Source organism: Bufo gargarizans, chromosome 5, assembly GCF_014858855.1.
Source record: "Bufo gargarizans isolate SCDJY-AF-19 chromosome 5, ASM1485885v1, whole genome shotgun sequence".
Lineage (NCBI taxonomy): Eukaryota > Metazoa > Chordata > Amphibia > Anura > Bufonidae > Bufo > Bufo gargarizans.
The window spans coordinates 94,903,266-94,929,370 of record NC_058084.1 but is presented as its reverse complement, the minus strand read 5'-3'; the positions used below and the strand labels follow the sequence as shown (position 1 = coordinate 94,929,370).

The following is a 26,105-nucleotide window of genomic DNA, read 5'->3' as shown; positions in this document are numbered from 1 at the left end:
ATAAGGGTTACATAATAAATGTACAGCCGAAATGTAATAATACATACAGACAGTCTAGGGTCACGCTCCTGAACAGACCTTATGATTTACTGCACAGAACTCCATTTACAACAGCCATTTCTATCAATTGTATTACATCAAAAACATAAAGAAACTGGAATTTCTGAAGGAAATAGTAAATGGCGCAGTATCTCAAGAATCTAACCCTGCAACTTACCAACATACCATGACATACTATCCTAATGCTAGCTTAAAAAGTAACTAAACTTTTAGCCAACTTTCTTTATAAACGTTCCAAATGCCCTAAACTGATAGTTGTGTAATATTATTGTATATAATGTATTTTATTGTTTTTTTAAAGAAATAGGCACCCAAAGTCCTGGCTGCCCATCTCACTTGTCAGCAGTGTATGGATTCTACCGTATGGGGGCTACATAGAAATCTGTACAGACAGGATGCCACATTGCTGCTCCTGCCTGTGCCCCCTCCGCTAGGCTAAATCCTGGCACATCACTTACCGACGTGCTATGCGTGTATTTAGCGGAGCAGAGCTGACTGGAGCACTGAGGGGTTGGCCAGAGCTCTCAGAGCACCAGTTAGTAACACCTCTATTAGCTCTAGTCCCTCCCCCTTCTCAGCGCTTGTTCAGTTGGAATCTGCCCAGCTTGGAGAGCAGAATCAGATCCATTGCACAAGTGCCAAGACCAGAAGGCACGGGAGAGACACTATATTAGGCGTATTTCTGTCGCAGATTGTGGTGCAGATGACCTTTATGCCGCAATCAAACTTTTCTCCGCACATGCCAGGTCTAAGAAAGTGGGCGTGGCGCCACAGCCTCTTGTTAGGCCAGTGACATCACTGTACATCGGTCACATGGCCTAATTGCAGCTCAGCCCCATTTAAGTCAATGGGACTCAGCTGCAATACCAAGCACTGCCACTATACGATGTATGGCACTGTCCTTTGAAAGCTGACGGGAGTCTGTATCGCTTACCATACTTCCGGTAAGCACAGTGGCTCCCTCAAACAGCTGATTGGCGGGGATGCCTGGACTTGTTCAAGCACTGATGTGATAATGATGACCTATCCTGGATAAATCATCATTATCTTTTCAAGGATAACCACTTTAACATGATCACCCCTACTAGGCTATAGGTTTGTTTTGATAGGGTTGATCATACTGACAGATCCGCTTTAATATCCCATGCAATGTGATACAAAAATTTTAATGGAGTGGATTTGGGGGGAAAAAAATGTAATTCCATCCACTATTGTTTTATACATTTTGTTTCGTTTCCACATCCTTCATTGTGCAGTGAAAACGAGGTTTCCTTTATTCTGCGGGTCAGTAGGTTTACAGGAACTCGGGTCATTATAAATGAAAACAAACCTTGAACATTTATATTCTTTGCATTTCAATATTCTGACACCCATAACTTTTTTATATTACTTTTTGGGGGTGTCCTGTAGGGTTTGTCGATACCATTTTAAGATATGTATGACTTTTTGATCACTTTTTATTCAATTTATTTTCCACAGGGCTGTGCTGGCTAATCTCCGGCACTCCAGCTGTGGTAAAACTACAACTCCCAAGATGCACACTTGCTTGGCTGTTCTCAGAAATCCACAGAAATCAATGGAGCATGCTGGGAGTTGTAGTTTCACCACAGCTGGAGTGCCAGAGGTTAGCCATCACTGCCATAGGTGAAGAGACCAAAAAAACTGCGATTCAGCCATTCTGATTTTGTTCCATTATGGCATTCACCACACGAGATCAATACATTAATATTTTAATAGTTTCAGCAATTTCTAATGTATTTTAATTGTAAAATGGGAAAAGGGGCGATTTGAATTTTACAACTTTTTTCATATTTTTTTAAAATGTATTTATTGTCTCCCAGTCTCTCTGGCCTACACCATAGACTGCAATGTTTTACCATTGTGGTCTATTGTAAAACAACTGTCAGCAGATTTGTACCTATGACAGTGGCTGACCTGTTGCATCTGCGCTTGTTAGCTGAAGGCATCTGTGTTGGTCCCATATTCAGTGGTGTACAAATCCATATTCAGTATACAGGTCCCTATGTCACCATACTTATTACAATGAGTAAATTGTTACATGGATCCATGTGGGGGTTGCTGAAGATATGGACACTGACACGACAAGATACTTAAAGAGCATCTGTCAGCAGATTTGTACCTATGAATTTGTTTGACCTGTTTCATGTGCGCTTGGCAGCTGAAGGCATCTGTGTTAGTCCCAAAATGATGTCTTAATATATGCAAATGAACCTCTAGGAGCAATGAGGGTGTTGCCGTTACACCTGGAGACTCAGCTCTCTCTGCAAATGCCACGGACAGGACTAGCATGTAAAAACTTTATCACTCCTGCCTGGCCCTGTCAATGAAAGTGCAGAGGGCATGGTAGTTACCAAGAGACCGGAGTCTATAGGTGTAACAGTAACGCCCCCGTTGCTAGTAGAGGCTCATTTGGCTAAATTAAAACCAAATTTATCTCAGCAATGCCGACACATATGAACATGGGACCAACACAGATGCCTTCAGATGCCAAGCGCACATGTAACAGGGCAGCCAGTTTCATAGGGACAAATCTGCTGACAGGTGTCCGTTAAGCCCTACCACAGTTAGGGCTTCTATGCCAGGCCTGGGAGCGAATGGCTCGCTTGATCTCAGTGCTGGGGTTTTTTCAGTCACCGCGAGCAGTCTGTTCCTGATAAATGACCCCCTGGATGCCATGGTCACAATCGACCATAGCACATGAGGAGTTAAGAATCCATGACTTGCCTACGTTCACAGACTCTGCCGGCATGCTGCTCTGTACATGGTCAGTTTTGGAGGTCTTTATACACAAAGCATTAGAATGGTTGTTGATCACAACTGAGTCATTCTAAAGATTTTCACTTTTTTCTCTATTAACAAAGACTTAAAAGATCCCCTGATGATGAAATGGGCTAAAGCTCGCCCACAGGCCGCACATTTGTATGGTAAGGTGTACACAGGGGTCCATTCCAAGTACAAAATCCTATAAAACGGGAATAAAGCTTGTAATGGGATTGGCTTCTATAAGCAGCACTTGAACTTTCTTTGCCATCAGAACCTCTAGACCCACTATTATTATATCTAATCATATGTTCAAAATAAAATCTATATACAATACAAAAAAAAAAAAAAAAAAAAAAAGCGCATTCCATAAATACTTCTAGAAATGTTTGTGGTAAAACGAAGGCTGAAGTGGATGACAGTTGGATTATGTGCTGAAGGTCAGTTCAATAACGTCTACCTTAACACACAGCTATAGAACATTCCCATAAATATCCCCTATTCCCCTGGTCTGGACAAGCAGCTTTCTACAAGCCCCGGGAGTAATGTTGACGTACATACATGACCTCTGACACGGTGTAGATGGCGTGTGTGTTATGTACACATGTAGTCTAATCTACTGGAGCCTCATCTGCAGTAGTGGACGTCCCACATCCCAAAATACCAAGATCAAGAACCTGTATTACCAAGATGCTTCCAGCCTTGTTCTAGTCAAGTGATGGAACTAGCATGTGAACACAGCACAGTCATAAAACACTAAAAAAGCTGATATTCACTTTAGGGTTGCACCGTGTATCAAATTATCAATATTTTTGTACCGGTATCGATTTGATACCGGGATTTGCCTCTTACCAATGCGCAGCCTAGTATCAGAGAACATGGAGCACGCTGAGAGCAGCATGCTCCATGTTACCTCAGCAGCACAGGGAGAAGGAAGCAGTCTCTCCCTCCCCCCTGTGCCGCTGCTACCAGTGAGGAGCGAGAGGAGAGGAGGGGCCGTGGCCACTGCGCCACCAATGAAGATAACTAAACCATTAATACAAATATAGGAGGCGGGTGTCGGCAGCAGAGTCACATAGCCGGCACCCGACCTCTATGACAGGAAGTTGTGATAAGCGGCAGCTAACCCCTCAGGTGCCTTCCCCACCAGTATTAAAAACATTGGTAGTGCAGTGCATTCCCCCCCCCCCCCCCCAACCACCCCTGTATTAAATCATTGGTGGTAGTGGCCACAGGGTCCTCCTCCTCATTGGTGTCAGTTCCGATCGGAGCTCCAGCAGTGTAATCCTGGGGATCTGATCTGTTACCATGGCAGCCAGGACGCTACTGAGGCCCTGGCTGCCATGGTAAGCTCCCTGCTGCTATGTGTACAAAACCCAGGGCAGCAGGGAGAGTGTGAAGTCCTATTCACCCTAATAGAGCTCTATCAGAGTAAATAGGACAAGGGACCAAAAGATCCCAGGTTCTTGCCACTAAGGGGGGAAATGGTTATTAAATAAAAAGTAAAAAAATAAATTAAATTTTTTTTCAAAAATAAAAACATCAAAACTATTAAGTATCAATCACCCCCTTTCCCAATTTTACATGTAAAATATATAAATAATAAATAAACATATTACATATCGCCACATCCGAAAAGTCCAAACTGCACGATTCGCCATTTTTTTGTCACCTTGTCCCCCCAAAAAATAGGATAGGACTTTTCGATTATGGGCCGGACGTTCCATAAAACGCAGAATGCACTTTTTTCACGTGGTACTGAATGGTATCAAGTATCGCAATACTTTTTTATGGTATCGAAATCGAATCAAAATTTGGGAATCATGACAACCCTAATTCACTTATCTTTTACTAGAAGCATGAAGATCCTGCGTTGTGTGACACTAATATGCTTTATACTATGCTACAAAAGAATCTCCATCAATCAACACAATTTTACAGAATAGACTGTGCACAGAAAGAAACTCTGTACATGCATTGTGTGACTTCTGTACTGATACCAGTCACAATCTGCATTGCAGTACACACAGCTACACTCACTATTTTGCAGGTTTCACAGCTTAAAGTGTAACTTCCACTTTTTCTTTTAAAAAGGTTTTCCAAGTGTTTCTGGCACTGGCAGATCGGGTAGAGGAGGGGGAGGGGCAATGGGTCAATTGCCCCCCACCCCGAGAATATAGTGAGAGAGAGTGTTTCCGATTGCCCTACTTCCCCATCCCACCAGCACCGCCCGGGTAACGCGTGGGCTGTCGCTGCACTGCTAAGGTCACAAGCCTCAGTGTGTGTGATGGTCAGTGACTGTGGTAGGTACCGGATGTGCTCTGGAGCAGCCGCAGGTCGAGCTGCCCGTGTGCAGTACTTGAGGGTTATGGAGAAGCATGGCGTGTGGGAGGAGTGAGCCATGAGGGAGGCTCTGGGAGCTGCTCAACTTGTCAGAAGTGTCAGGCGCCATGTGTGTGACACACCGGGCACAGTGATGGCACAGCTGCAGACTGGGAGGTGTGCTAGGGTAGAGACCAGTGTGCGCCCCATTCCAGTATACGATATTTAATACCGTGCCCAAAAAAATAAAAAATAAAAACACAAAAAAAAAAGCTGCATGCATTTTGCATTTTATGAAACGTAATAATTTAATAGTTTGGACTTTTCAGACGCAGCACTATGTAATATGTTTATTTATTTAATTTATTGTTTATATATTTTATATGTAAAATTGGGAAAGGGGGGATTTAAACTTAATATTTTAGGGTACTTTCACACTAGTGTTTTTCATTACCAGCATAGAGTTCAGTCACAGGGGCTCTATACCAGAAAAGAACTGATCAGGCATATCCGCATGCATTCTGAATGGAGAGTAATCCGTTCAGTTTGCATCAGGATGTCTTCAATTCAATCATTTTGACTGATCAGGCAAAAGATAAAACCGCAGCATGCTATGGTTTTATCTCCGGCAAAAAAAAAAAAAAAAAAAAAATAAGATTTGCCTGAACCGGCGTTTTTCCCTATAGGAATGTATTAGTGCCAGATACAGCATTCAAAATACCGGAATGCAGGATCCGACCGGTAAAAATGTGTAAAAAGATACAAGACGGATCCGTCTGTCCGCATGACAAGCAGAGATGGATTCGTTCTTGCAAAGCATTTGTGAGATGGAGCCGCATCCAGATGCGTCTCACAAATGCTTTCAGTCACATCCAGATCAGCGGATCCGGCAACGGAACTGCTTGCCGGATCACACTGCCGCAAGTGTGAAAGTAGCCTGGAACCCTTGTCCTATTAACTCTTAGGCCCCTTTCACATGGGCGAGATTTCTGCGCGGGTGCAATGCGTTCACCTTACGCATTGCACCCGCACTGAATCCGGACCCATTCACTTCTATGGGGCTGTGCACATGAGCGGTCATTTTCACGCATCACTTGTGCGTTGTGTGAAAATCGCAGCATGCTCTATGTTGTGCGTTTTTCACGCAACGCAGGCCCCATAGAAGTTAATGGGGCTGCGTGAAAATCGCAAGCATCCGCAAGCAAGTGTGGAGGCGGTGCGATTTTTACGCATGGTTGCTAGGATGAAAGTCTATTCACTGCGTTATTTTCCCTTATAACATGGTTATAAGGGAAAATAATAGCATTCTTTAATACAGAATGCTTAGTAGAAGGTCAATATAATAAACATTATATACACCCCAGTATAATAAACATTGGTGGCGCAGTGCGCCCCCCCAGTATAATAAACATTGGTGGCGCAGTGCGCCCCCCCAGTATAATAAACATTGGTGGCGCAGTGGGCAGTGCCAATGAGGGTTAAAAAATTAAAAAATTATTAACTCGCCTCCTCCAATTGATCGCGTAGCTGTCGGTCTCCTGTTCTTTCTTCAGGACCTGTCAAAGGACCTGTGCTGACATCACTGAGCTCATCACATGGTACATCACATGATCCATCACCATGGTAATGGACCATATGATGAGCTCAGTGACGTCACCACAGGTCCTGAAGAAAGAACAGGAGACCGGCAGCTACGCGATCAATTGGAAGAGGTGAGTTAATTTTTTTAACCCTCATTGGCACTTCCCACTGCTCCACCAATGTTTATTATACTGGAGGGGGGGACGCACTGCATTGTTATTGTCCATATTGCCTCCTTTGCTGGCTGGATTCATTTTTCCATAACATTATACACTGCTCATTTCCATGGTTACAGACCACCCTGCAATCTATCAGTGGTGCTCATGCACTATAGGAGAAATCGTCAGCCTCTCTGGTGGCCGGGACCATGGGAGAGCACATAGGCCGGTGCTTTTTCCTATATTGTGAAAGCACGATCACCACTGATGGATTGCAGGGTGGTCTGTAACCATGGAAACGAGCAGTGTATAATGTGGTGGAAAAATTAATCCAGACAGCAAAGGAAGGAATATGGATGATAACAATACATTAGTAAGTGCCTTGTATTCACTTTCTCTACATGATAAATGCCACTTACTGAAGTACTGTAAGACAACCCCTTTAAATCTACGTCGGCTACAGACTGGCATACATTTCAATCTAGGTGCACAGACTGCCAAAGGACGCACTTCATTTATGACAAAGCGTGCGCCTCGTTATAAATTATATGCATGCTTTGGCGGCGCAGGTGGATTTCAAAAGCGGAATACAAATGCCGGTTTTGGTACATCAGCCCCATGAGGTGTACCCAGCCTGACACAAATGAAGCTTGCCCATTAGGACATATAACAGAAAAGCATTTCCCAGCATGAGGAAGGCTGGACATGTGTACTTACTGTAGATAGGACTGCCAGTTCACTTTGTTAGCGCGAACCTCTGCGGCTTTGGCTGCAATAACGTTTGTTGGGACAGCAGCATCCACAGCACCTCTGATGTCCATCTTCACGTTTCTGTTCCTATAGATACAGAAAATGAGGTCACTGATGCCATGCCAATATAAAAACATATATGGTCCCATAAAGGGGTGCAGAGCTATGGGGCAACATTTTGGGAGATGTGCCTTCTTTCCCTGCACTGTCCAAACAATAGTGCCAAATGGCAGTATTAATGCTGCAATTATTTGTAAACAGTAGTGACCGTACTGGCACCATGAGGACTACTGTGGGAAAGTAGGACATATACATCCAGATTCAAGGTCCCTTTTATTAGCTAGGGCAAGAGCCAATTCAAACATCATGTCTAATGGATTACATCTGAAAATGTGTCACTCCAGTCCTCTTCCCCAGCCCTCATTTAGTGAGAGGGGTGCCATTCCATATTCTGTATCAGGAAGCTGAATGGCTACAGTCATCCCTGCCACACACCGCATGTTCTTCAGTAACAGATGGTTTGTAACTTCCCCTTTGTTACAGAATTAGTAAATCATGGCACCACTGAAAAAGAAAACTGACGCTTAAAGAGCATTTCATCTGACAGGGAATTTAGGTAAAGGCAGAGGAGAGAAGGAATTTTTATCATCAGGAGTAGCGTCAATATGAAGTTTTTTATTCTGCCACAGGTGCACTGGAGGCGGAGCTTCACTGTCAGGTGTCCTCTGCTCTCTGCTCCGAGTTGTTTCACAGCTTCTACCCACTGCTCCGAGTGATAGTTGTAGCATTCTCCTGGCTGTCACTCAGTGCAGAGGGGAGGGACTGTGAAGCAGCTCAATGCCGAGAGCACTTCACAGTGAAGCTCCTCCTTCAGGGCACTTGCAGAAGCAGAACCTGGCAGAATAAAAACTAATTTTCACACTACTCCTGATCAGTGATGGTCGGTCCGCAGCGAACATCTGTGTTCGCTGCCAGTTGAACACATGCGGGCTGCCATCTTTAGTAAGGTAGACTCACCTGTGTGAAGCCGTTGGGCGATGCACAGGTGAGCCCTTACCTGAGCCTGTTCCGGGAGGAGGTCTGAAGACCGGCTGCTGGAGCTCCGGCCCCGCAAGGCGCATCACCCCGATGAAGCCCCCCGGCGGCTGTCCTCGGAACTGTCTGCTCCCCGTGACTATATTTGATACCATCTCGGGGGTCAGGCAGCTATATGGACAGCCACCGGGGGCCTTCATCGGGATGACGCGCCTAAGGACAGGTAAGCAGTGTGGCTGTTCGCCGTCCGTGGAGGTCAGCGAACGGCCATCACTACTCGTGATAATAAATCCTCCACAAAAGGTATGTCCTCCCTTTTCTTCTCAGTCCCTACCAAGTGCCGTCCGCAGTTTAGCATTATCATATCTGCCGAAAGACTCCCTTTAAATAAAAATCACTAGAAATTCTTGACTTCTACTGTTCTGTCACCATAATATCTCTGCCCTGTGGCTTCTCAGTAAGGCCGAATGCACACGGCCGTGAGCGGTCCGTGGTATCCCGGCCTGGCATCCTGCTGACAGCGGAGCGCACGGAGTCATTGGTTGCTATGACGCTGTGCGTTTAATGCCGCTGCTGCACTACAGTAATACACGTGTATAGATCATACAAGTGTATTACTGTAGTGCAGCAGCGGCATGAAGCACACGGCGTCGTAGCAACCAATGACGCCGTGCGCTACTGCGGTGAGCAGGAATCCAGGCCGGGATACCATGGACCACTCACGTCCATGTTCCACAGCCGTGTGCATTCGGCCTAAGGCTCACGTCACATTACAGTGTGTAATACACTTACAGACAATGCATGACAATACAGAAGTATTGTCATGCATTTTAAAGGGGGATCAGACCCCCAAAAGTTGAAGTCCCAGAGTGGGACTAAATATATATATATATATATATATATATATATATATATGTATAGTGGGGATTCGCTTTGGTAGGCAGGGTAAGCGGACGCAGTACAGAGGCAAAAAACAAGGTTGTAAATCAAAGTTCAGTGTTTATTCACACATAGCAAGAAAACAAGCCAAAAGAAAGTGTTCAGTTTCGGTGCCTGTTCACACCACACAAAGTTCACAGTGCAAAAAGACGTCACCTGGTCAGCAGATGATTTTCACCCAGAGTCCGCAGCAGTCTTTAGTGGCCTGTTTCCCCAGCCTATGGCTCACACAAATAGATGCCTCAGTGTCTCCAAACCACAGACTCCTCAGCTCCTCTGTCATGGAGGATAATCCACCACCTGAACATGCTGGCTGGGTTTTTTATATTCCAGCCAAAACCCGGCCTGGAACCGTGGGGGAACAGCCACCCACCCTGCTCTTTGGCTGCTCCCAATAAGAACCGGCCCGGATTGGCTTTACAGCCATTCTAACAGTTGAAGTGTCAGATTGCACTACAGACCTGACACTTCAGGAAAAAACCCGGTTCTTACCTCACCGAGGCCAGGAACCTCGGTGACACGTATCTTCCGTCAATGACGGCTCCTTGTTCCTTCTTACAATAAATATAAATATATATATATATATATATATATATATATATATATATATATATATCTATATATCTATATATCTATATCTCCGTTTGCCAAAATAACGGGAAATATTTTTTGGGGAAAAAAGAAAAGTAGACATATTAGGTATCACACCTGTTCACATGGTGCAGTACTGCACGGCGGCCATTGTTGCTTTGGTGCTGTTCCGGTGGGTTGGCGGGGCCCAGTGCCAGGGTGGCTTTGTCGGACAGCGGGGGCGCTGTTTGACTGCTGGGTCCCACTGCCTGCCGGGGTGGTGCTGCGGCGTCAGTGGTCGTCCTGCAGTGCTGCGCCAAATTTAGAATAGGATCCCATTCAAAGAGGCAACCTTGTTGCGGTGAATGGGCTTATGCTTTCTGATCCAATTGTATACTTATGCCTCATGTATAGCATGCAGCATAGGTATACGATAAATTGCGCTGAGAAGCGATGTTTATTATGCTGAGAAGCAGTTAGATAAAAGCATAGTATTGAGGATGTGCGATCCAGTTCTTTTTCTTATATTTTACACACAAATTACAGACAATGCATGACAATACAGAAGTATTGTCATGCATTTCAAATGGGATCAGACCCCGAAAAGTCCCAGAGTGGGACAAAAAAAAAAGAAAGTGAAAAGAAAAGTTAAAAAGTACAACAACAAAATTTTTTTTAAAAAAATTCAAAAAAATAGGGAAAAAAAGAAAAGTAGACATTAGGTATCGCCGCGTCCATATCGACCGGCTCTATAAAACAATCACATGACCTAACCCCTGAGGTGAACACCGTAAAAAAAATAAAAACTGTGCTAAATAAACAATTTTTGGTCACTAAAAGTGAAACACCAAGCGATCAAAAAGGCGCACACCCCCGAAAATAGTACCAATCTAACAGTCACCTCATCCCGCAAAAAATGAGCCCCTACCTACGACAATCGCCCCCCAAAAAACTATGGCTCAGAATATGAAGACACTAAAACATAGTTTAAAAAATGCTGTTATTGTGTACAACTTAAAGGGGTTGTCCAAGTTATATTTATTGATGACCTATCCTCAGGATAGTTCATCAATATCAGATCGGAGGGGGTCCGACACCCGGCACCCCTTCCCATCAGCTATTTGAAGAGGAGACTCGCGCGGTGTCAGCGCTGCCTCCTCTTCACTGTTTACCTTCTAGCCGTTGCATCTGCAGTGGTGAGCAGGTGTAATTACACACAAGCCTTCCTATGGGACTGCTTGGGTGTAATTACACCTGCTCACCACTGCAGATGCAACGGCTAGAAGGTAAACAGTGAAGAGGAGGCAGCGCTGACACCGTGCGAATCTCCTCTTCAAACAGCTGATCGGAGGGGGTGCCGGGTGTCGGACCCCCTCCGATCTGATATTGATGACCTATCCTGGGGATAGGTCATCAATAAATATAACTTGGACAACCCCTTTAAGTAAATGAAAAAAAAAGTATGCGTATTAGATATTGCCGTGTTCGTAATAACCTGCTCTATAAAAATATCACACGAACTAACCCCTCAGGTGAATACCGTTCTTAAAAAAAAAAAAACACACATCACAAAAAGTATAATAGCAAGTGATCAAACTGTAAAACGGAAACAAACAACAACAAAAAAGTAGTCATATTTGGTATTGTCGCATCCGTAACAACCTGCTCTATAAAAATACCACATAATCTAACCTGTCAGGTGAATATTGTAAATAACAAAAAATAAAAACGGTGCCAAAACAGCTGTTTCTTGTTAGTTTGCCTCACAAAAAGTGTAATATAGAGCAACCAAAAATCATATGTACCCTAAAATAGTACCAACAAAACTGCCACCTTATCCCGTAGTTTCCAAAAGGAGGTCACTTTCAGGGGTGCATCAGGGGGGCTTCAAATGGGACATGGTGTCAAAAAACCAGTCCAGCAAAATCAGCCTTCCAAAAACCATATGGCGTTCCCTTCCTTCTGCAAAATGCCAGGTGCCCGTACAGCAGTTTACGACCACATATGGGGTTTTTCTGTAAACTACAGAATCAGGGCCATAAATATTTAGTTTTGTTTGGCTGTTAACCCTTACTTTGTAACTGGAAAAAAAATTGATGGATCTGCCCAAAAATTGAAATTCTGAAATTTCATCTCCATTTTCCATTAATTCTTGTAGAACACCTAAAGGGTTAACAAAGTTTAATCATTCCTCTAGTTTTCCTAAATCCTTTTCCATTTGGTATATCCCTCCAGGAACATCCACCCTGTTACAAATCTTTGTGTGTCATCAGCAAAAAGACACACCTTACCATCAAGGCCTTCTGCAATTTCGCTGATAAAGATATTAAACAATATGGGTCCCAGAACAGATCCCTGAGGTACCCCACTGGTAACAAGACCGTGGTCTGAATATACTCCATTGACTACAACCCTCTGTTGTCTGTCCCTCAGCCATTGCCGAATCCATTCAACAATATGGGAGTCCACGCACAAAGACTGCAATTTATTGATAAGCCTTCTATGTGGGACAGTATTAAAAGCCTTACTAAAGTCCAGATAAGCGATGTCTACTGCACCTCCGCCATCTATTATTTTAGTCACCCAATCAAAAAAATCTATAAGATTAGTTTGACATGATCTCCCTGAAGTAAACCCATGCTGTTTTTCATCTTTCAATCCATGTGATTTTAGATGTGCCACAATCCTCTCATCAAGTATGGTTTCCATTAAATTTCCCCACTAATGATGTCAGGCTTACTGGCCGATAGTTGCCCGATTCCTCCCTACTACCTTTCTTGTGAATGGGCACAACATTTGCCAATTTCCAATCTTCTGGGACGACTCCTTTTGCCAGCGATTGGTTAAATAAATCTGTTAATGGTTTTGCTAGTTCAGCGCTGAGCTCTTTTTTTTTTTTTTTTTTTTTTGTTTTAATGTTGAAATCATCCCCAACCCGCCCCAACCACCCCCCTCCCTCCCAACCCTGCAGGAAAAAAAAAAAAAAAAAAAAAAAAAAAAAAAAAAAAGAAAAAATTAATGAATTAAGCCGTAACCCACTCTCCCCACAGACCACTCCATTTTAAGTAGGCTCCTCTCTGTTTGTACAAGATCTTCTCGTAGTTCTTCACCTTCTCAACCATAGCCATCCAATTACCACAATCTGGGATGGAGGAGCTAAGCCACAGTCTAGCAACAATAAGCCTGGCCAGGAACATGACCTTAATCAATAATTGACGATTTATGGGCTGATAGTTGACCTCCGATAGCGCTGAGCTCTTTTAATAGCGTTGGGTGTATCCCATCAGGCCCCTGTGACTTATTTGTAATTATTTTAGACAGTCTTCTTTCCTAACTGAGGTCCTTTTCCTTCATTTTCCTTTGTAAAAACTGAACAGAAGTATTCATTGAGGCAGTCAGCTAGTTCTTTATCTTCTTCCATTTACCTTCCATCTTTTGTTTTTAATTTGTTAATTCCTCGTTTTAGTTTCCTTTTTTCATTTATGTATCTGAAGAATGTCTTATCGCCCTTTTTTTACTGACTGAGCCAATTTCTCTTCTGCTGGTGCTTTAGAAGCTCTTATAACTTGTTTGGCCTCTCTCTGCCTAATCTTATAAATTTGTCATCCTCATTTTTTTTATTTTTTATAATTACTAAATGCTATCTTTTTGTTTTTAATGATTTTGGCCACTTCTGCTTAGTACCACAGTGGTCTCTTCCTTTTTTTTGCTTTTACTGACAAGCCTAATGCAATTTTCTGTTGCCTTCAATAGTGCCACTTTTAAGTAGTCCCATTTCTCCTGGACTCCATTGAAACTGTTCCAATCTGATAGGGACTTGTATACCACTAATCTAATTTTAGAAAAGTCCTTTTTTTTTTTTTTTATCTAAAACTTTTCTTTTGTGTGGTGTGACTCTGTCACTGTACTTATAGTGAACCACACTGACTGGTGATCACTAGATCCCAAGCTTTTCCCTACAGTAATATCAGATACCAAATTCCTATTTGTGAATACTAAATATAAAATGGCCTCCTTCCGGGTTGGCTCTTCAACTACTTGCTGTAGAGATAATCCCAGTAGGGAATTTAGAATATCTGTACTCCTGGCAGAACTAGCTATTTTGGTTTTCCAGTTTCAGGAAGATTGAAGTCTCCCATAATGATAACTCCCCCCTTCAATGTCATTTTAGCTATTTCCTCAACTAGTAGATCATCTTCTTTGACTTGGCTAGGTGGTCTATATATCACACCTACATGAGTTACCTTATGATTATCAAGCTGCAAGGTAACCCAAACAGCATGAAATCTAATTTGATACAAGTTAGCGAGACCAATTTAAAGTCAATCTTTCACATACAGGGCCACCCCTCCCCCTTTCTTGCCTTCTTTGGCTTTCCTATATAGAGAGAACCCTGGTATTGTTATATCACAGTCATTACTCTTATTGAACCATGTCTCAGTAACAGCCACTAAATCTATATTCTCAGATGCCATTATAGCCTCAAGTTCATTGATCTTATTCCCTAAACTGCGAGCATTTGTAGACAAGAATCTGAGCTTGTCATTTCTTAACCTTTGTGCTACTGGCATCTTATGGCACTGTTCCGGGGGGCAGTCGGACTGCCGGATTATCACTCTTTTGCCCCCCTTTCCTAGTTTAAATGCTCCTTAGATAATATACGGAAGGTCTTGGGCCTAGTCCATGAGGCGAACAGAACTGCGATTCCAGTTGCTTTGTTAGCGCTGGATATAGAGAAGGCCTTTGATACAGTTTCTTGGACCTATCTCTGGCGGACTCTCTCTCATTCCAACATCAGAGGCCCTTTCCTCTCCGCTATTCAAGCCCTATACCTCTTCGCCTCAGGCTAGCCTCAAATTGCCCTCCTCGCGTCCGTCGTCCATGCCAATTTTTAGGGGAACACGTCAGGGTTGCCCCCTTTCCCCAGCCCTTTTCGCCTTAGCCATAGAACCATTAGCGATAAAGATTAGATCTCATCCAGACATAAAAGGGATCTCAGTTGGGGGTGTGGAGTATAAATTGAGCCTTTTTGCTGATGATCTTTTGTTAACACTCACCAACCCTATCATTTCATTTCCCTCCCTTTTGTCCATTCTCAAGTCCTTCTCAGCTGCGTCCGGCCTACAAGTTAATCAATCTAAATCTGAACTTCTGTTAAGTAATGTCCCCTCTCAGGCTTCCGAGATCCTTCAAAGTGGGTTCCCATTTCTACATAACCTACATTTTCTTCCATATTTGAGCATATCGCTGACTAAAACACTTAACACTCTATATAAATATAACTATCTCCCCATGTTTACTCGGATACGGAAGGACCTGCAGTCGTGGGAGTCCCTCTCAGTGTCCTGGGTGGGTAAGATACATATAATACGAATGGTGGTCCTCCCTCGGCTCCTATATCTGTTTCGCACCCTTCCAATCCCAGTCCCAGCGTCTGATCTGAGGGCTCTCCAGGCGGACATCCTTAAGTTTATTTGGGCCCATAAACGGGCTCGTATTTCTAAGCTCGTTATGTGTCGCCATAAGGCTCATGGTGGCCTTTCAGTACCAGATTTAGCTCAATATTACAAGGCAGCCAGATTAGCTCAACTGTTCCTGACACATCTCTCTGCACAAGCTCAACCTATATGGGTTACCCTTGAACAGTCGCTGTTTTGCCCGTTCTCCTGGAGAGCTCTTATTTGGACCACATCCCCACTACCCTCTTCTCTCCGTTCCAAATCCCAGCTCTCCTATTATGCCTTGCTCCTATGGAGATCCATTAGGTTCAAACGCTCTCTCCAATCCAAACCGTCCCCCTTAGAATACCTTTTGGGCAACCCTGCCTTCACCCCTGGGCTTCAATCTAGGGTCTTTTCATGGTGGGTTGAAAAGAAATTGTGCTCCCTCCGGGATTTCCTTGTGCGGGGTAAAATTCTAACTATGCCTGCTTTTCTTGAGAAATTCACCCCCCCTCCCCCCTCCAGCTTGTGAGCAATTCAATGTCCGGAGAGTATTTTCCTTCCTCCATTCCCTAAAGAATGGTTCCCACAAAATTGATTATACACCTTTTGAAAGGCTAATGTCCTTCTCTTTATATAAACAGGGTCTACTGTCCCGGATCTATTCTATCCTCACTGCGCCCCCAGAGGACTCCAAGCTCTGCTACATGTTAAAATGGGAGGCTGATCTGTTAGAAGAATCCAGTGTATCTAGATGGCACCAGCGCTCCCAGACATTGTCTAAAGGGTCATGGCAAACTACTCTGGCGGAGACCTCTATTAAGATCCTTCACCGGACATATTTAGTGCTGGCCAAATTACATCACTTCTACCCAGAGGTCCCCTCCACTTGCTTCCAGGGTTGTGATGAGGAGGGCTCGATGCTCCATACCTGGTGGACATGTCCCATAGCTTCCAGGTTGTGGGGTCGCATTTGTGACTTGCTATCAGCCTTGTTGGGGCACGCCCTCCTCCCCACACCCTCAGTCTTTCTACTTGGCGACAAGCCGCCTAAATTAGCAAACGCTAAATTCAAATTGGCCCAGTTTATCCTGCTTGCAGCTAGGATCCACATTGCCTCTCAGTGGCGTTCCTCATCACTGAGCTATCAAGCAGTGATTGAAAGACTACCAATTTGAAAGACTATCGGCTATCCGCTTGGATACATTTGCTTTGTTTGAGGGAGTCTGGGAGCCCTGGTAGTCCTCCCCCCACTTTACTGACCTTTCCCTCTATCATGAACTCTGATAGTAACATTCCAGATGTATTGTACCCTGAGAGATGGGTGTGAGTTTAGGCCCTCCATTTAATGATCGCCACCTGATACCTAACCTATGTGCCTTGGAGCGGTATGTCTATTGCCCCTGATGCTATGATACTCCTTTTATTTTTGCTTAATTTTTGTAAATCTTTCTGTTCTTTATTTTATTTGTTTGGAATGTAATTGACTGGACGCCACGTCCCTTTATTTTATGCACAATGTACTGTGTACCTTATTATTGTGAAAACTTTAATAAATACCATTGAAACATAAATGCTCCTTAGAAAATACTTGGAACTGTTCACTGAGGACATTCGTTCCCTTAAAAGATGCAAACCATCTTTCTTGTATAGTTCTTTTCCATTCCAACGAGAGCTAACATGAGACACAAAGCCAAACCCTTGGTTTAGACACCATTCACCAAGCCATACATTGAATTCCTTAATGCAAATCTGCCTGTCATGCTGAAGGTTATGCACACGCATAACTGCAGAGAACGAAACAGTCAATGCAACCTCCCATATATCATTACCAAGTGTGTGAAAAGCTTCCTTTTCCTTTGAAACCTCATTGCAAGATAGATCATTTGTCCCAAGATGGACAAGAACATCCACCTCCCTTTCCTGCTTTGCTTGCTTAACAATATTAAGGATACGTCTTATGTCCCTGCTAGCAGTAGCACCAGGGAGGCATCTCAGAAAATAAATTTTCCTCAAACTTTACACCTCTTATGATAGAATCGCCCCATCAACAGCTGCTTACCATCAGTCCTCACCTTATTCCTTTTTGTCATTGGCAGCAGTCTTTCATACCTTAGGCATAGGAGATGATTGTTCATCACCGACTGTGCCTGAGCAATCCTCCATGTTGCTCTTGCACTCTGAAGGTGCTGCAAATAAATTATGGAGAGCCACAGCTTGTGGGACATGTCTTCTATCAACAACTCTAAGGCTGGGTTCACACCTGAGCGTTTTACAGCGCGTTCCTACGCGCTGAAAAAAAACGCTCAACAGGCAAGAACCAATGCTTCCCTATGGGAATGGTTCTCACCTGGGTGTTTTACAGCGCGTACGATCGCGCTGTAAAACGCCCAACGCCCCAAGAAGTACATGAGCTTCTTTGGGGCATCTTGTCGAGCGTTCCCGTACATAGACTTAGCGGGAACGCGCGACAATAGGCGCTCGCTTGTTCCGGAGCCGCGTATGTCAGACGCCCGTCGAAGCGCGCGTACAGAGCGCGACATCCCGGACGCTCAGGTGTGAACCCAGCGTAAGTCTACCAGAACCTGCAGTAACCCATCATCCATTTCTAATGGGCCTCTGTGGCAGTGGCATTGCAACATTCCCAGCCTAAGTTTGTTTAACAGTTAGTTTACAAATCTTAGGTTTGACGGACCGGTACACTTAATAGCTGAGATCCAGTGAAGGAAGAAGAGTGAGAAGCGGAGAGAATCAGTGTATAAAAACTCATTTATTGACCTATAATGGTGTTAGAGGTAAAATACAAAAGGGTAGGGATAAAGGAGAGGGATAAAAATAATAGTATAAAATAGTACAAAAATAGTGCGGAATTCCGGATAGAATTGGTGCAGAGGGTAGTTCAGTTGTCCGGATTAAGATAGTCTTATAGTAATCCAGGAAATAGGTTATGAAATGTGTAGTATTCTGGAAAAGGGGGGAAAGAAGAAAGTCTCAGTGCATCAGCCGTGTTTGGTGGTCAAGGTGATCTGTGCCTGTACGGACGGGAATAATCCATAGTATAGTGTGCTGGAGTGGTAGTTATGGTGCAGTGTGAGGAACTGTTTGTAGTGCAAAAAATTCATGCATGAAATTAATGCATATAATATCGGTTGATGCATAAAAAAATGCAAAGATTAATGCATAAGATTCATAGAAATCGCAAGTAGGTCGCATGAGACGGTGAGAGTTTGTTAGAAAGTTATGTGGCAGGCAGATCAGTTGTAAAGGTCTCTGGTGGCGTCCCACACAGAAGCCGTGATCTGCCTGCTGTTACCTTTGGTACCTTTGCGGCGTCTTGTCATTGCTGTCGATCCTTTCCTGTGTGCTGCAGGTGGGTTTCTCCTCGTTCCTGGCTTGTGGCCGGAGTGCGCATTGGACTCTACGCCCCCTTTTTTCCGGAATACTACACATTTTTATAATCTTTTTCCTGGACTACTATAAGACTATCTTAATCCGGACAACTGAACTACCGTCTGCACCAATTCTATCCGAAATTCTGCACTATTTTTATCCCTATCCATTATCCCTACCCTGTATTCTAACTCTAATGCCATTTTAGGTCAATAAATTAGTTTTTATACACCGATTCTCTCCGCTTCTCACTCTTCTTCCTTTACTGGATCTCAGATATTAAAGGGATTCTGTCATCAGAAATGAGCCCTATAACCTAAACATATGGCGATGTCCCTAGTAATACACTGAATCCTAAAGTGACTTTATCAAATGTGCCTGTGGCTCTATTATCATAAAAAACTGGTTTATATCACCTGTCACTCACTTCAAAATGTGTCCAAGGGGAAGTCTCATGGTGAAGGGTGCCCGGCTGCAGCATCTCCGTCTGGTGCCCAGCGCCACCTTCTGAAGTGAAATCGCCGCCTTCCCTTTCATTAGATCTGCCTACCTCAGTTCATCTACCTCTCTAACGTCCGCTTGCATCAGCCAGATCCCGCGCGTGCGCACTAGGTATAGGGATCTGGCTGAAGCGAGCGGATGTTAGAGAGGTAGATGAACTGAGGTAGGCGGATCTAATGAAAGGGAAGGCGGCGATTTCACTTCAGAAGGTGGCGCTGGGCACCAGACGGAGATGCTGCAGCCGGGCACCCTTCACCATGAGACTTCCCCTTCGACACATTTTGAAGTGAGTGACAGGTGATATAAACCAGTTTTTTTATGATTATAGAGCCACAGGCACATTTGATAAAGTCACTTTAGGATTCAGTGTATTACTAGGGACATCGCCATACAGGTCCTTCTAAAAAAATTAGCATATTGTGATAAAGTTCATTATTTTCTGTAATGTACTGATAAACATTAGACTTTCATATATTTTAGATTCATTACACACCAACTGAAGTAGTTCAAGCCTTTTATTGTTTTAATATTGATGATTTTTGCATACAGCTCATGAAAACCCCAAATTCCTATCTAAAAAAATTAGCATATCGTGAAAAGGTTCTCTAAACGAGCTATTAACCTAATCATCTGAATCAACTAATTAACTCTAAACACCTGCAAAAGATTCCTGAGGCTTTTAAAAACTCCCAGCCTGGTTCATTACTCAAAACCGCAATCATGAGTAAGACTGCCGACCTGACTGCTGTCCAGAAGGCCATCATTGACACCCTCAAGCAAGAGGGTAAGACACAGAAAGAAATTTCTGAACGAATAGGCTCTTCCCAGAGTGCTGTATCAAGGCACCTCAGTGGGAAGTCTGTGGGAAGGAAAAAGTGTGGCAGAAAACGCTGCACAACGAGAAGAGGTGACCAGACCCTGAGGAAGATTGTGGAGAAGGACCGATTCCAGACCTTGGGGGACCTGCGGAAGCAGTGGACTGAGTCTGGAGTAGAAACATCCAGAGCCCCCGTGTACAGGCGTGTGCAGGAAATGGGCTACAGGTGCCGCATTCCCCAGGTCAAGCCACTTTTGAACCAGAAACAGCGGCAGAAGCGCCTGACCTGGGCTACAGAGAAGCAGCACTGGACTGTTGCATGTCATTTGGAAATCAAGGTGCCAGAGTCTGGAGGAAGACTGGGGAGAGGGAAATGCCAAAATGCCTGAAGTCCAGTGTCAAGTACCCACAGTCAGTGATGGTCTGGGGTGCCATGTCAGCTGCTGGTGTTGGTCTACTGTGTTTTATCAAGGGCAGGGTCAATGCAGCTAGCTATCAGGAGATTTTGGAGCACTTCATGCTTCCATCTGCTGAAAAGCTTTATGGAGATGAAGATTTCATTTTTCAGCATGACCTGGCACCTGCTCACCGTGCCAAAACCACTGGTAAATGGTTTACTGACCATGGTATTACTGTGCTCAATTGGCCTGCCAACTCTCCTGACCTGAACCCCATAGAGAATCTGTGGGATATTGGGAAGAAAAAGTTGAGAGACGCAAGACCCAACACTCTGGATGAGCTTAAGGCCGCTATCGAAGCATCCTGGGCCTCCATAACACCTCAGCAGTGCCACAGGCTGATTGCCTCCATGCCACGCCGCATTGAAGCAGTGATTTCTGCAAAAGGATTCCCCACCAAGTATTGAGTGCATAACTGAACATAATGATTTGAAGGTTGACTTTTTTTGTATTAAAAACACTTAACTTTTATTGGTCGGATGAAATATGCTAATTTTTTGAGATAGGAAATTTGGGTTTTCATGAGCTGTATTCCAAAATCATCAATATTAAAACAATAAAAGGCTTGAACTACTTCAGTTGGTGTGTAATGAATCTAAAATATATGAAAGTCTAATGTTTATCAGTACATTACAGAAAATAATGAACTTTATCACAATATGCTAATTTTTTTAGAAGGACCTGTATGTTTAGGTTATAGGCCTCATTTCTGATGACAGAATCCCTTTAAGTGTGCCGGTCCGTCCATCAAACCTATCACTCTGTAACTCTGCCACTGGCTGGGTGAGCCAGTTAGACCTAGAGCACCTTGCATGGTATCAGACGGGTGAGCACCCACACAACCTATTGCCTCAGTTTACAAATCTTAGATTTAAAAAATGCAATTTCCTGCTGCATTACGGAGAGCTGTCTACAGATCAGACAGCAACCAAACCTCCGATGAGTGGAATCTGAAATAAAAGCACAACAATTCCTGCACAGAACCAGGTCTGCCATTTTAAAGAGGGCAAAGATTTTAAACAAACAAATCTTAGGCCTCTTTCACACTTGCGTTGTCCAGATCCGTTGTGTACTCCACTTGCCGGAATTACACGCCGGATCTGGAAAAACGCAAGTGTACTGAAAGCATTTGAAGACGGATCCGTCTTCAAAATGCGTTCAGTGTTACTATGGCACCCAGGACGCTATTAAAGTCCTGGTTGCCATAGTAGGAGCGGGGAGCAGGGGAGCGGTATACTTACAGTCCGTGCGGCTCCCGGGGCGCTCCAGAATGACGTCAGAGCACCCCATGCGCATGGATGACGTGCCATGCGATCACGTCATCCATGCACATGGGGCGCCCTGACGTCACTCTGGAGCGCCCCGGGAGCCTCACGGATGGTAAGTATACTGCTCCCCCGCTCCCTGCTACACTTTACCATGGCTGCCAGGACTTTAGCGTCTTGGCAGCCATGGAAACCATTCAGAAAAAGCTAAACGTCGGATCCGGCAATGCGCCGAAACGACGTTTAGCTTAAGGCCGGATCCGGATCAATGCCTTTCAATGGGCATTAATTCCGGATACGGCCTTGCGGCAAGTCAGGATTTTTGGCCGGAGCAAAAAGCGCAGCATGCTGCGGTATTTTCTCCGGCCAAAAAACGTTCCGGTCCTGAACTGAAGACATCCTGATGCATCCTGAACGGATTTCACTCCATTCAGAATGCATGGGGATAAAACTGATCAATATTCTTCCGGCATAGAGCCCCAACGACGGAACTCTATGCCGGAAGACAAGAACGCAGGTGTGAAAGAGCCCTACTTTTTTAGATTGTATCCACCTCCTGAATATCTCTAGTGCACTTAGCAAAGAACTGAAAACTAAAGTGATTTATTAAAAAATTTCCTTTAAATTGATGAGATTTGTTATCATTATGTATATTATAAGTGATGGTGTACCCTAAGATAAATGGTTAAGAATATCAGAACTCTCCTTGTAGCCTCGCCTATTTACAGGGTCACTTACTCCTCCTTGACGTGTAATTTACAATGGGGGCGGGGTCATTAACCCTATACCAGGGGATTGTTGTAATTAAAGAACAGACATAATAAGTGCGGTTGATACAAAGTCCCTCTCATTTTTCGTGTCCTTCACAACCGGGAGAGTCCTGTGATGGTACAACAACCCGTCTGTTTCCTGTAAACACTCATCTGAGGGGAGGACCATGATGTCCACACCAGGACGGGTTCTTTCTAGCTCTCAGTCTTACCTCTAACAAGTAACAAGCAGGAGGATCAGGATTGTGGCGGTGCTGGTAAAAATGAACGTGTCCTACAGAAAAAAAAAATTATTATTATTATAGTGAAAGGCAGCATTGTTCATGAAGATAGTAGTCGGTGTGCTTCTTAACCACAGCGAGAGGATCTCGTGCTCACATGCGCTATTAAACCAGTCACATATTCCTCCCGGCATAGAGGAGGGGGGACGCGAGGTGCTTTTCTTCTGACTTTTCATAGATTCTTCAGAGAGGTGGACTGTTCCCCCAAATCAATCATTCCCTATTCTCATAGGCTTTGGGCCCACCTTTGGCTAGCGAGCAGGTACAGGGCCCAGCTGAGCAGTTCTGCCACCCCGACTAGCGGAGGTCTCAGCGCTCGGATCCGCACCAATCAAAACATTTGACATGTGAAACAGTTTTTAAATGACACCTACAAGTTAAAGGGGTATTCTGCTATAAAATGAAATATTTTATAGTTCTGAGTGTGATGTTTAAACATAAAAAGTGGCACTCACTCCCGTAACATCGCTTTCTGGTGCAGTGTTAACATTACAAAACAGGGGCATGTCACCACTGCAGCCAATGACCAGCTGTAGCGGGTACCCTATTAAAGGGGCTCTGTCACCAGTGACCTCCCTATCCAACTGTTTGTACAGACACCTAGCTGGGGTTCACCCGATTAAAGCACTGTTCTTCCTTTGTTGATTCGAGGCCCCATTTCTGAATAATAGTGCTTTTGCTTAATATGCAAATTAGGCCTTTGGTGCAATGAGGGCATCACCATTGCTCTTGTTGCACAAAGCTCCACTCATTTTTGTGGGCAAAAATGGATTGATTTGAGAGGGCCAGGCAGTGGCAGAGCAGGCGGTTTTGGTCAATCGCATAAGTAAAACATAAGGCAGATTTGCTATTGTGGGGCCTGGGAAAGCTGGGTGACAACCACCTGGAGAGGTGTAAAGGCAGTCATATTAGTTGTGTCACCCAGAGAAATCTGTAACTGCATGCCTATGGAAGACAACGCAAAATCCTTCTGCCATTTACTTTCCCATGCACAAGCAGAGCGCTCTGAGGAGACACCGACTGCTGAGCGGACCTCCTCCCACTGACGCATACTTGTCAAATATCTGGTCCACAAATGAAAGCTTCAGCAGAAACATGGCATCCAGAAGAGATCCGGGCTTTATGTGGCACCACCCTGTTAGCCAGGGCCTCAATCACACCTGCATTGGCTGTGCATTAGGTACAGAATACTGAGTCAATGGGGGTCATTTACAGAGTGCGCTATGCCACTTTTTGGGGTTAAAGTCCCATGACCCCTTTTGCAACTTTTTGATGCGTTTTGACTAGTGTTGAGCGAACTTGTGTTTTAAGTTCAGCAACTAAAGTTCGGGTTATCGAAGAATCGCGTTATGGATTCTAAATTCCGTTATGGTCTGTGGTAGCGGAATCCATAACGCGATGCTTCGATAACCCAAACCCGAACTTTAGACGCCGAACTTAAAACACAAGTTCGCTCAACACTAGCTTTGACATCGTTCTCGCCACTCTGAGGGCGAATAGCCTGGCAAGTTCACTAACATTTCTGCCGGGAAACAGGCATAAAGGATGGCGAAAAACTTCTGCACTACAGGCGCACAAAGCCGGAGCGTGATCTTAAATTAAGCGCATCCTCCAGCAGCGCAGGGAGGAGTTAAAGAGTGGTATAAAACGCCAGTCTTGGGTATAATAACGCATCCTTAGGCACCAGCAGAGGCTTGTATTAGAGCCCCGTTAGACTGGATCAATCAGACAACGTGGCCCTCAGACCAGATAGAGTTGAGTATCCCAGTATTGGGGGGGGGGGTCTTTAAGCCTATGGCGTACACATGGTCTGCCACTTACCATAGTCCTGAAATATGGGGTCTTCTAATATATTGGAGTAAGACACTGACCCTCGTCAGGACAGGTTTACATCTTCTACAAGGCTCCATTACATGCAATGCTAACATGGGAAGACAGGGTCATCCAATAATGCCCCCAGGGCATGCCACCATGGCTTATTATGCCAACAGGCAGGCTGCGAAGAAGACAGTGAAAAAAATAAGCTCACTCCAGGTAAAGACAGCTCCAAACATCTGTGCAGTGACAAACCCAGCTCTGCTACATACATCATAATGCACTGGTATATCGTGTAGACCGTGCACAGCCCGTGACATCTAGCAGCATCCTCAAGGCCGGGCCAGCCCTGGCGCAGGAGGCCGCACAGCCGCCATTAGCCCGTCAGCACAGAGCGGATAACACACAGTGTGCCCGTCACTCACCTCCAGCACAGGCTCGGCGCCAGGAGCGGACAGACGGCAGGATCCTCACACCCGTGACCTCTCCGCTGCACTGCTACGGCTGACAAGAGGAACACGGTCATGTGACGGGAACTGGGTCAGGTGACTCGATCCCGGAAGCAGGTACAGTACGGTCACGTGATTCCTGGAGGGGCGGGGGAGGAGTTACTGTTATGTATACAGCGCTGCTGTCAGTGTACACACACCGTGGAAATACTACACCTCCCAACATCCTAACCTTCTTATACCCCGTGCCCTGGAGTACATATTGGGAGGTTTTTATGGTTTTCATTTTTTCCTCCTGCCATATAATTTTTTTTTTTTTTTTTTTTTTTCATTTTTCCGTGCCCATGCTTATATGGGGGCTTGTTTTTTGAGGGATAGTTTGTCTTTTTTAGTTTTGCCATTTAGGGTACGGCTGCACGTCCATGTGTCCCAGAAAAACGATAAGGCTACATGGCGACATTTCATATAATGTACTGCCGTGCAACAGTCAAAAAAGTCCAACTTGGGGCTCTTTCACACCTGCGTTCTTGTCTTCCGGCATAGAGTTCCGTCGTCGGGGCTCTATGCCGGAAGAATCCTGATCAGTTTTATCCTAATGCATTCTGAATGGAGAGAAATTCGTTCAGGATGCATCAGGATGTCTTCAGTTCAGGACCGGAACGTTTTTTAGCCGGATAAAATACCGCAGCATGCTGCGCTTTTTGCTCCGGCCAAAAATCCTG

The 26,105-nt window shown here is 44.5% G+C and overlaps 1 protein-coding gene across 1 annotated transcript in view; it reads right to left on the bottom strand.

Moving 5' to 3' along the window:
- The window catches only part of ATP6V1H (ATPase H+ transporting V1 subunit H), a 147,802-nt gene extending 122,308 nt beyond the window's left edge, over positions 1–25,494 (bottom strand). Inside the window, exons 1-3 of the mRNA XM_044294499.1 lie at positions 25,360–25,494; positions 23,051–23,112; positions 7,620–7,739 (exon numbers count right to left, since the gene is read on the bottom strand). Of these exons, the coding sequence (XP_044150434.1) occupies positions 7,620–7,723 (104 nt within the window). The 5' untranslated portion in view covers positions 7,724–7,739; positions 23,051–23,112; positions 25,360–25,494. The remainder of the gene's footprint in view (positions 1–7,619; positions 7,740–23,050; positions 23,113–25,359) is intronic.
- Between the last annotated feature and the right edge of the window lie 611 nt (positions 25,495–26,105).